Consider the following 12,925-nt stretch of genomic DNA (forward strand, 5'->3'; position numbering starts at 1 on the left):
TTGTTTTTACGATAATCTGTAATTTAATTACCCATGACCAACTTGACTGCTGATATTAATTATTATTTAAGTATCAATGAAATAAAATGAATGGCCACGAAGAAGTTATAAAAAATAATTATTATTAGTAACAGATACTTATTTTTATTAACCATTTGACAGTTTTTTTTTTAATTTATTTTCAGTTATTCTAAATATATTTTCAATTAAAATAAAAAACCAATGCGCATTTTTCTAATACATACCATAACAATAAATCACATGAGGATACTCTTTTCGGTCATAAAATTGATTGGCTAAGTATTACAATAGTTTGTAAAAATTTAACTATTGAAAGAAAACCCTCCAGTTGAAAAAGTAAATCTACTAAATTCATTGTGTAGCATATAATATTAGTAAAATTACCGCCTCAACATTGTATAATAATTGCTATTGATAGAAATACTTACAACAACAAAAAAATAACAAAATAAGTTTACCTCACTACCATTTTTTATGATCATGTCAACAAACAGTTATAAATATAAAGTAAAGGATGAGAGGGTAGATAAAACATTGAAAATATAAGATTGATCATAATATTAAATAAATTATGTAATTTGAAAGTTAATAAGAATATTCTGTTTTCATTTGAAATTCTCAATAATTCTAGTTAAACTTTTTAGATTTACAAATTATGTCTATATTAGCAATATCGATGATAAAAAACTAAAAATTAAAATATAAACCTATCACAAGTTCTATTTTAGATATATCTATGTTTTCGTTATTTTCAATCATCAAATACTAAACATTCTCTACTTAAATTTAATTTTTTAACTCTATTAGTTACCCATTAATGCAGCTCAAATAAATAATTCAAAAAATCGCACATCTCTCACCCTATTACTAATAACTAATGAAATTAGATTAAGCTAATGGAATCAAGAAATCGGAAGGATTTAAAATCAAGGTTAGTTTTATATTTAACATTTAACACCAAAAAGGCTTCCTATTTCATATTGTTATTTTTTTCTTCTGTTTTTGATAAATAAAATTTATGATGCTTGTTAATATTTATGTAGAAATCAATCGTTGACCATAACAATAAGTATATCTTATCAAGTTACATACATATTTACATGGCTCCCAGCGAACATAATACTGGTGCTTCATATTTTGGCTGTAATTACAAGTGTAAATGACAACTGTGTAATTACAATACAAATCAAATGATTATCACGCACAAATAACAAATTACGGTTTGCCACTAATGTCAAATTTAAAGCGCACATAGAAATAATAATAATAATTCCAGGTCTTTTTCTGTTATTTTTCTCCTCTTTCAGAGGGCCAACGAATCGATTGACAGAACCGTAATGAATTAATGTAGGCGTAAATGTGGATAGACCGTTGGCACGATTATTGTTGTTCGTAATTTTTTTAAGCACACAGTGCACTGATGATCAATATCTTCTTGCACCTTAGAGCATTGCTTAATTATGTATAGAAATTGTCTCAAATTCTATAACGCTTATATAGTTTCAGATTAGTCTCTTGTCTATTCTCGCCAATTCTTGTTCCTACGTATCCCTAAAAATAAAAAAGTAATGCGAATAAAAGTAATATTTTGTAATTTTTAGTTAAGATAAATAAAAATAAATATTATTTACCGTAGTACAATTTTTTCCATAATCATAGATAGCCTACTCTCTGAATGGTTTGCTGGAAGTAAGGCCTTAAATATTTCTCTAACAAAAATTTCATTAATACCTGGCGACGTACGTTCAGCCAGTTCAAAGGCACTTCTCAGCTCATCAACTGATCCACCATTTCTAGTTACAGCATTATCGCCATTATTGTCCCTCGATGAATATTGATACTTGCCCTGAAGCTCCGAAAGTAACGGCAAAATAACAGTAGTAAGTGTTGCACTACGTGTATGTTTTTGCTCTTGTGAACTCCTTGGTCGTTGTTTATCCTCATTTGATTTATGATCAGGCATTGGCATAACAGATACATCAGATTTGCTATTTCTTTTTTCACGAGGATTATTTTCTCGATCTCTGACATCACGAATTTCTTTTGACTCTTGTGATTCACGAGATTCTCGACTGTCTTTATTCTCTCGAAGATCCACTGGAGGTGGTGGCGCTGCATCATAAGGTCGGGACGGTGTATTATGTTTAATTTGTACATCACGTGATGAGTCACGCGAGTCATTTCGATAATTGGTTATTGGCGAGTCTTTTGGCGGCGACTTTGCACCACCATTTGCGTGCGCTTTAACCTGCTGTTGACTATGACCAATTGATCTATGATTTGAAGTATGACTCACCAAGGACAATTGATCGTCCAGGGTCGGTATTGCATGTGATGTGGAAGTTTTTGTACCATGTGGACCTTTAACAGTCATTATCCACGGTTCATCCATATCACTATCTTGCTTAGATTCTTCAGAATCTGAATTTTCACTTTCTGTTTCAGATTCTTCACTACGCTGTGACTTCCATTTTTTATATCTATCTATAAGATCGATCAGATACGAATTTTTCTTGGCTTTGCGAATAAATTGAAACTTCAAAAGTTCTTTTGCTGTAGGTCTGTTTTCTGGATCTTTATTCAAACATGCCTCTACAAATTCCTTGAATTGTTTCGTGTAATTACCCGTTAATTGAGGTGGATTATTTTTCGGAATTAAAAAGAGTACACGCATTGGATGAAGTTCACTATTTGGTGGTTCGCCTTTTGCCAATTCAATGGCTGTAATTCCTAAAGACCAAATATCCGCCTAAAAATTGATAAAATGAATAATTTTAGTTTTGTCTATTTAACGAATGAAAATCAAGTGAACAGATAATTTACCTTAGAATCGTAGGCCGATTGTTTAATTACTTCTGGTGCCATCCAAAAAGGGGTTCCAACGAATGTATTTCTTTTGCTAGTCGTATTAGTCAATTGACCAGCAACACCAAAATCTGCTAATTTAACATCTCCCATTTCACTTAATAAAACATTAGCTGCTTTTATATCACGATGTAATTTACGTTCACTGTGAAGATAATCAAGACCTTTGAGTACTTCACGGAGAATCACAGCAATATGCATTTCTTCAAAGCTTCCAGCTTTCATAAGATCTAGAGCAGAACCACCACCTAAGTATTCCATAATAATCCAGAGCTTAGTACCCTGTAAATTATAAATAATTTTTTTTTATGTATTTTATCTATTGAGCTACTTGGAATATACAATTTAAAATCTCTGCATAAAAATTAATTGAAATTTTTGGTTGTTAAATAATGTGGAAAATATATATATAATTTGTTTATAGATTGTATACAACAAGAAAAAAAATAGACATATCGAAGAAGCGAGGCGCAGGAAACCGTACCATCGGGTACACACGATATAATTATATCTAGTCATTGATGGGTCAGTCTCTGTGATGCCTCGTTAAACGAAGAGGCCACTGACGGGACCAGCATAACCATCCAATGAGGATTATCACACGGACGATATATCGCGTATAAATAATTTATTATCGAGAAATCAACTTCAAACCATTGAATCGAACAAGGTTAAGAGATTATTTTTTATTATCGTGCATTATCATTAAAAATTAGATACTTTGATCGAATGTTAATTGCAATATAAGAAATTCCAAAACTCAACTCTAATAATATTATAATTAAACAAGTCTTAAACAATCAAAAATTTTTAATAAATTATAATCAGTGCATACCTTGAGATAAGATCCATAGTATTTAGTGACGTAAGGGCTGTCGCATTGCGACAGCACCATAATTTCTTGCTGGATATCTTCGATTTCATCTTCAGCTTCTTCTAAATCGATTATTTTTATTGCCACGATTTGTTGAGTTCTGTTATCAATTCCTTTAAATACCTCTCCAAAACTACCTTTTCCGATTCTTTCTTGTTTTGTAAATATTAGCTCGGGATCAACCTTCTGTAACAAAAAATTTTACAAATTAAAGCATTATTAATATTTACTTTAAATCTATTAATTATATGATTTTAAATTTAAAAAGAATAAATAAGTTGTGTTAATAATGCTGTTTGCCTTGGCTTTATTTTAGCAGATAAATCAATATTGTAGAAAAACCGATGAACAAGTTAATTTTTACATAAATTGTTTTCATGTTATTAAAGTCTTTTACAACGACTATTAAATTCCTCGTAAAAGTGAAAGTAAAGTTTACAAAAAAAAGTATTTTTTTCACACTCTGTTTTATCTTTTTTCTATAGAATATTTGGGAACCAATAAAATGCATTCCTATAAGACATTCGCGCTCATTTCTTATCATTTTTATAATGTTGACCTCTCGTAAACTTCTCAACATTCTCAAACAAGCCTCATAAGACATTCATAGGATGCTTTCAAAGACACTTCGTGAACAGAATAAAACAGAATTTCTTTATACTCAAATTTTACCGTTTTAACATTCATTGCCAATGTATACTACATAAATTTAGATAATTATTTGTTATCATTAGATATTTATTTTCTATCAATTTAAATCACTAATAAAGTTGTTATCAGTAATTACCCTGTTTAGAAAATCTCATAGAATCTAATAGATTTTCATAGATTCCTATAGAGATTTTATAAGAATAAGTGAGTTCTGTAAGAAGTGTTATAATTAAGTATAGGGCCTTATACATACAGCTATAAGAACCTATCGGATTTTGTAAGCAGGGTAGACAGAAAAAAAAATAAATAATCGATTAAAGCCATCGATTGTTGATAAATCGTTGACTCACCGAAGGTGTTGCGCATCTTCCAGAGCTATTAACATGCGTGCGTGGAAGTGAATTACTCTTTTGGTTATGATAATTGTTTCTTTGAGTAATAGGCGGTGGCGGAGGATGAGAAAAAGGTCTACTGCCTCTTCCAGTCATATGTTGTTGCTGTGTATGTAAGTGCGGTTGTGAAACATGATACTGATTCCAGGATTGACGTGATACATAACCGGCATATCCGCCGGAAATAAATTGTGCCGATCCGTTGAGATGAGACGGTGCTATCACCGCCATTTGCTGAGCTTCACCATTGTTTCTCATTGTTTTATTATTATTATTATTATTATTATTATTACTAATTATTTTTTCTGTTTAAGTTACATGCATAATTATATTTTTAATACTGTGTATATTATTGTTATATTTTTAACTTCATCTATTAATGGATGTAACAGAACGATTAATACATACTGTTGCAATATTAGCGTAAAATGATTCCTATCTTGAGAATCAATTCAGGGTGAAAGTATATAAACGGTTTCAACCATGTAGATGGTTATTAAATTTATAATCAGTAAAAATTTTATTTTATATATTCTTTGAATAGTCCAAGAAGTAAGGTTATGATTATGCACTAAAACTGATTGAGTACAGTTGGATGATTCTTAGAAAAAGTCGGAAATATTCATAACGTGTGTAACTCAACGTTGGATAATCACTGGTAGCAGCTGTATGAGTAATTTTATGCTCTGAATAATCTAACCAACCATAGAAACTATAATTTGTATACATGAAATAATATTATAATCAAAAGTGCACACCCCGTATGGTGATATTTATAAATTATTAGAATTTTTTAGTTTTAAAAAAATATCAAATGTTTATTTAATCAATTTTATACACATTTTATTACACATCAATTAATACCAATAATACAAAAAATTTACGTTAACTGCAGTTTATTTCAGCAAAACTATATTTAGATAATAAAGAAGTAAATCGTAGAAAGAACAATGTTTTCAAGAATTATGAGATTTTTTAAAAAGATATATATATATATATATATATATATATATATATATATATATATATATATATATATATATATATATATATTAAGGTGCGTCATTTCGAAGCACCATTTTCTTTTAAGTGCATGTGGAAAAAATCATAGTTCAACACAACACAAAAATTTTTCGCTCAAGAAAAAAAAATCTATGTCGATTACGGACCTAGCTCATTGAAAAATTCGATTTCCCATTTAAATAACACGGGAATATTTTATTTTTTAAACGTTGAGGATTTTTAACTCGTTAACAGATTAATACATCAAATAAACTAATACATATTTTTTTAGGAAATTGAACGTTTTACAAAAAAGGTCTCTTATCATTGTTTGATAAACTTATTTGTTCAAAATTTATTAGAACTCGAAGTAAATTTCGAGATCTTTTTACTTTTCCGGCGAAACTATCCAACTTATCACAAAATGTTGTAGGATCTTTTTTATTGACAATTTTATTCTCTACAAATTACTGCAAATAAAGTTTTTTCAAATTCCGCATTGTTTTCTAGTTATTTTCATTTTCATTTCAAGCTCTCACAAAAGTAGTGTTCTGATCGATTTCAAGATCTCGTCATTGAAATCAAAGTAACTAGATAACTATGAGGAATTTGAAAAAACTTTACTGATGATAATTTGTAGAGGATAAAATTGTCAACAAAAACAACTCTATAACATTTTGTGATAAATCTGATAGTTTCGCCGGAAAAGTAAAAAAATCTCGAACTTCACTTCGAGCTCTAATAACTTTTGAACAGATGGATTAATCAAAAAAATAATAAGAGACGTTTTTTGTAAATCATTCAATTTCCTAAAAATATATGGATTAGTCTATTCGGTTTATTAATTTGTTAACGAGTTAAAAATACTCAAAGCTTAAAAAAAAAAATTTCCGTGTTATTTAAATGGGAAATCGAATTTTTCAATGAGCTAGGTCTGTAATCGACATAAAATTTTTTTTCTTGCGCGAAAATTTTTTTTTTGTGTTGAACTATGATTTTTTCCGCATGCACTTAAAAAAAAAATGTTGCTCCGAAATGACGCACCCTAATATATATATTAGAAGGTAAGCACAAGTCGGCGTATCAAGTATAATCACATGTATAGCGTTACACATATAATAAACATTTTCCACACAAAATTTATATTTTCACACAAAATTTTATAGTGTTCCTTACGATTACATTTTAACTACAATTCACAGCGATTAAAACTATTAAAAGTAAATAAAAATTATAAACATGTTCACAAATAGTTACATGAAACGCGTTTAGCTACAATTCCGTGAGTGGCTTAGGAATCAACTGACAACTCAGGCAACCGCAATCGCGTGAAGAAGGCGCGGGAGTTCTTGCCTACAGTGTAGTACCTGACATTATTAAAGTTTTACTGAAGAGGGGCAAAACAACCGGAACTCCAAAAGCTAATGTTCTTTACTAATTGAACACCCGGTATCTGTAATATTGTTCTATATGGTGACGCATTTCTTCCAGACCATGCTACTGATTTCAGGGCATATTTTATGAAAAACATTTTTCTTTTAATATTAAATTTTAATATTGTATGCAAAAGAAAGTTGTTGGTGAATTTTGTTGCAACATGGAGAAAAAAAATATTACTTTCTACGTAAAAATTTAAACAATAAGCGTAGAATTTCGTGCAGGAGTTATGAATTCAATTGCGCAAATATATATGTAAAGTTCTCCCAGAGAGTAAGTCATCGTCGGTTTTAAGTCCCACTCTTGGATAACGACTCTGATCTCACGCTGTTACTACGCATTATCATTACAACCCGAAAATTTTCAACGGATACCAACGGCGGCTTGGGAAAAAAAAAATCGGTCTATCGGTTGCCCTGCGGGCCAGCCCCAAAATTTCCCGCTATTTTCAAGCTTTTTGAGCTCGAAAAAATTGTTGAGAATACATTTTCGAGCTCTTCGAGCTCGAAAATATTTTTGTATGCCGTTGTTTAACGAAAAAATATTTTTTACCATTTATTTCTTCAACGATATCTCTCGAACGATTTAACCGATTGAGACGGTTGAGGTGGCAATCGACGCGTTTTATTAAGTTCTAAAGCGGACCAGATTTTAAAATTGATTTATTCAGTCGTTTTTGAGAAATTTCAAAAAAAAACAAAAAAATTTTTTTTTTTTTTAATTTTCTTTCGTCAACGGTTTCTCTTGAACAAATGAACCAATTTTGATTGTTGAGGTGGGGTTCGACGTCGCTTATAAAGTTTCAGAGTTGATTAGATATTGGAATCGATTTATAGAGCACATTAAAAGTTATCTAAAAAAGACATTTTTGAAAAAATTTTATTTTTAGAATATCTTCGAACGCACTTAACCGATCAAGCTCAATTTCTCACGGCTTTTCGATATTAACAAGACGCGTTGAATGACATCTTAACGATTAAAATCGGTTTATTCGTTCAAAAGTTATAAATATTTACGTACATACATACATACGTACACACATACACTCGGATATGATCTTGAAATTAGTCAGAATAGCTTCCTAGAACCTCAAAACGTCAAAATCTGATAGAAATTCGATTTTCGAAAATCGAACTGAAACCATTAACTTCCCGAACTTTTGAAAATTTTCAATTTTCTTAGCGGGAAGTTAAGAAAAATTAATATTTTTGTATACTTAAACATAATATGAATCGAATTAAAACTCATATGACGTTTTAAAATTGATTTTTCTTAAAATCGATTTCAAACCGTGATAAAGTTTCAGGCAGACCACGGGAACAGTATACCGGTATTCCCATGACCTTGATGGGCCGAAGCTTACTCTGATAGAACTTTATGTATAGCTTACTATTAACTAATCAGTTGAAAAATTTTATTGAAATCGATACATGTCAGATTCACATGCTTAGATTAATTTATACAGTAGTTCAATAAGCGTAAATTTAATCATGCCTTAAACAAAAAAATGCCACCTGCCGGGCATAAACCAGAAGGTAAATTTCTTAAAATCAATTATCCTTGCCAATAACTACTTTTTTTTTTAACAAATTCAATTTATCTCAATTTTCAGACAAGTTCTCGAGTAATATATAAAGCTTTAGAATTTTCTCAGTGTATTAACCATTTAAATCTCTAAATAGAAATTTGTTGTAATCTATTTAAAACTTCATGTTTTAATTATTTTAACCTATATTTGATGAAATGACGAAATAGAGATGTGACTTTAGAGGCATTTGTAATGAATGAAGTAAATCATTAAATCGATGATGGTTTATACTTTATTCAAGTATTGAACAAGGTGTGTTAAGGTACAATACATAATTTTCCCTAGAAACTATAGTTGTCCCGGAGAAAAAGTCGTTTGACAAAATACTCGAGTATCTCCCCACCACTACTGGTGGAAACAAGCTGTCAATCAACAAGCCTAAGTTCACTGAAAAATTAATCCGCTAAAAGAAAATAGTTCTCTGATTTTTCAATAGACAACGTACCGACTGACGGTAAAAAGATGACGACATTAATAACCGCTAGATGTCAGCAAATAATGTTTCGAGAGCAAGTGGCAAAATGAGCGAAATTTATGAAACGTTTAAAAATGAGTTGGGAAGAATCATTTAAACTCTTTCATCAAGTTTTTACTGATTGTTGACAGTTGTTTATTTCGGTTTGATCAAAGATTTGATTAAAGTGGCTGTAATAAGTGTTTTGTTGTGATTTAAATTTTTACAAACACCAATTTATGTTATGTTATAATTTTAAATCTTACAAACTAAAATTAGTGTATGTTTTAATTTTAGTTTTTACAATATGCAAATAGTGCTTTGTTGAAATTGTAATTTTTTTAATTTAAAATAAGAGTTTCGTTGGGATTCTATATTGTGCAAATTAAAAGTTAAAAGCAATCAAGCGTTTTATTATTAGTAAACGTAAGTATTTTTACATATTTCTTATAATAATGAATAGATAAGATATTGAAATTTTTAGAACAAATCAAACAGGTTTTTTTTAATTTATGAAAAAAATTCATAAACGTTGAAAGCAATCATTGATCATGATTAATATGGAAATTGAAGCGTTGATTGCCCTGAATTGCCCCCTAAAAACGTCCCAGACAGCATTCAAGTCGGAATGACTGCTTTACGACGTCTTTCTGAAAGAGTCCCCAAGAAGTCTTATGATGACCTTTTAAAGATGTTATTTTTAAGAACTCATAATAAACAGTTCTTGAAGACTCCATAAAAAAGACGTTAGTTTTGTGACGTCTAAATGTATTCTTTTTTTAACTTCGTTATGAAGTCAAAATTAGGAGCTTCTTAAAGACGTCATAGTAAATTCATAATAAAGTCTTATTTGCGAAGTTAGAAAAAAGAACTCTTTGAGAATTCTTTTTAAAGACGTTTTACTGAGTTCGCTAGGTGGCTCATTCGACATCTTGAGAACTTCTTAAAGACTTTCTTAAGATGTTGATGAGACGTCCAAATCATAAAAAGGAACTCATTCGGAACTCATCAAGACGTCATTTTGCTATCTAGGGTAGTTCTAACAATAATTATAAAATTTAGCTAAAAGTTATTTCCCAAATCCTAATCAGTAGCTAATCAACATTACTGTAGGTTAGGATAGTTTTGTTTCTTCCAACTAATACTTGATATTTTTTAACTTCCCGCAAAGAAAATTATTAATTTTCAAAAATTCGGGAAGTTAATGGTTTCACCCCCGATTTTCGAAAGTCGAGTTTTCATCAGATGTCGACGATTTGAGGTCCTAGGAAGCTATTCTGACTATTTTCAGAAGGATGCCCGTGTGTGTGTGTGTGTGTGCGCGCGCGCGCGTGTGTGTGTGTGTGTGTGTGCGCGCGCGCGCGCGTGTGTGTGTGTGTGTGTTTTTTTTTTTTTTATTGTGTTTTTTTTTCGTTTTTTTTCAAATTTTTCAGAAATGGCGCCTAATTACATATTAAATAAACCAATTTACTATAGTGGAAACCTAAAACATGCAAACCTTCTCAATAAGACAATTAATAGACAAATTGAGTAAAATATAGATAGCCCGAACTGGGAATCGAACCGGGACCATGTCGGTATCGCGCCGAGTGCTCTACCAGTTGAGCTATCCGGCACTATACTATATTCCGTTCAATTTGATCTATAACTTATTGAGCCACACCGTCCATCGTACGGTATCACACCAATTTAATATAGTGGAAACCTAAAACACCAAATTCAGTTTTCAATACCGATTGGATTTATAAATATTTAGGTAAGTATGTACATATTACAAATGTTGTTAATAGTCGCTTATGTATGGTATGCTGTGTTGACTTTGTGAGGTTAAGTATTAAGTATTTCACGAACACAAAATCATTTCACATAATATATTATCGGTATTGAATACTGAATGTAGATAAATATTAAATAATAATTAAGACGATTAAATTTACGTATTCTTTTCACACACACTTGCTAAGCATCTGAAAGAAATTTTACAATCTCGGACCATACTGACTCGCGTGCAGCACCCGTATGGTTACGGTGCGGAACCGTAACGATTTGTGTGACACACATTAGTCAGTAGTGTGCTCGAAAATCTTCGGCTGAGAATTCTCAAGACATTACTTATTCGTGTGCTGCACCCGAGCCATTCATGTGCGGCACCAGACTGGTTACTGTGCTCCGATTGTGGTGCAGCACCACACTGGTTACTGTGCAGAACCTGACTGAGTCTTGTGCGCGCATCACTCAGTCGGGTGCTAACTCAATTTTCTTTCATTTTTTTCTAGAACCGTACTGAGTCGGGTGCAGAACAGTAACCACTCGGGTTCTAATCTTTCCGTGTAAATACCAAGATTTCGTTGCTACAATAAGTCGAACTCTATTGAATATGTCAGGCAGTTGTGAAAAAATTTTTTTTTTCAATTCTGTACTGCAATACAGCAATAAACTTAAGAACACCATATGTGACGTGTTATTCTTCGTCTCCACCTAGTCCATTTTCCTTATAGTTTTTTTATTTTTAGGGTATTATCGTGTTATTTTAAAAGAAAATTCTAAAGGTTGTAACGATAGGAATGTGTTATTACCGTATTAGTGATTCCGTAGACATTTTTTTGCAAGCATCACGGCTCCATTTATTGAAGAAACGGGTAGGATAGAACAAAAAACTTAGAACAAAAAAAAATCCAAGGGAGGACTTCGTGATAATTAAAAATTTACGCAGGAATTCTCTACTGAAAATATACTTGTCAAGTAATAAGAATTTTGTTTGCTTTTATTTAATTCTGGATAAGAATAGAATCAAGTCATTTTACATCTAGCTGAGATAGTATCATGAGAAAAATAAGAACTAATATAACACCAAAAAAAACAAAAAAAACTTGAAAAATTGGAGTTCTGCAACCGTAGACAAACCCTTTTTAGAAAATCTCATAGAATCCAATGGATTCTCATAAATTCCCTTAGAGATTTAATAAGAATGAATGAGTTCTATGAGAAGTGCTATAGTTGAGTATAGGGCCTTATACATGCAGCTATAAAAACCTATTGGATTTTTTAAGTAAGGACGTGGCAAATCATTTAATCGGCAACTTCAAGTATTAATTTATCAAGTATTTCAATTTTGTAAAAGAGAAGGATGAAAAGATGCACCTTTAATCCCTTTGCGTTTTGCAAGGTATCAATTGTAAAATTACAATTAGTAATTTTTAGTTTAAAGTTACCCACCAGTTCATAAATTTTACATTAAAAAAAATTGATTTGCGGTATAAAATGCGGTGCAATATCAATTTCAATCTATATTTTTGAGATCGTACTGCTGCAATGTTACAAATATCGAAAGATAGTGTAACAAAGTATGTCAACATCGGTAAAGAAAACGGGATTTTTAAAACACCAGGAAAGATAAGACCTTATAAAGCTCCACTAAAAACTGTGAATAAAGAAATGAAATCACGTATTTGTTCGGTAATTTATGAAGGATGCAAACAACGTAAGTCAAATTTTATAAGTAAATGAAAATGATGTTTTATGGACTGTAGAAAACATTGTAAAGAATTTTACTTTAACTATAGGCCGTTCGCTAAAAGTTGACGATATTTTTAAAGCGTTAAAAAGGTATATTAGAGTGCTTCATTTGAAACGACCATTTT

At 30.8% G+C, this 12,925-nt stretch overlaps 1 protein-coding gene across 8 annotated transcripts in view; it reads right to left on the reverse strand.

Moving 5' to 3' along the window:
* LOC103578702 (serine/threonine-protein kinase 26) overlaps positions 1-12,925 on the reverse strand; it is a 34,805-nt gene continuing 21,880 nt past the window's right edge. Inside the window, exons 1-6 of one of the 8 annotated variants that reach the window (XM_053738723.1) lie at positions 6,982-7,167; positions 4,762-5,713; positions 3,722-3,946; positions 2,845-3,168; positions 1,653-2,770; positions 1-1,572 (exon numbers count right to left, since the gene is read on the reverse strand). In XM_053738723.1, the coding sequence (XP_053594698.1) occupies positions 1,563-1,572; positions 1,653-2,770; positions 2,845-3,168; positions 3,722-3,946; positions 4,762-5,061 (1,977 nt within the window). In that variant the 5' untranslated portion in view covers positions 5,062-5,713; positions 6,982-7,167 and the 3' untranslated portion in view covers positions 1-1,562. Of the gene's footprint in view, positions 1,573-1,652; positions 2,771-2,844; positions 3,169-3,721; positions 3,947-4,761; positions 5,714-6,849; positions 7,168-12,925 lie in introns of those variants that run through there. The other 7 variants (XM_053738727.1, XM_053738726.1, XM_053738725.1 and 4 more) reach the window with 7 other exon arrangements.

This window comes from Microplitis demolitor, chromosome 4, assembly GCF_026212275.2.
Source record: "Microplitis demolitor isolate Queensland-Clemson2020A chromosome 4, iyMicDemo2.1a, whole genome shotgun sequence".
NCBI classification, from domain to species: Eukaryota; Metazoa; Arthropoda; class Insecta; order Hymenoptera; family Braconidae; genus Microplitis; species Microplitis demolitor.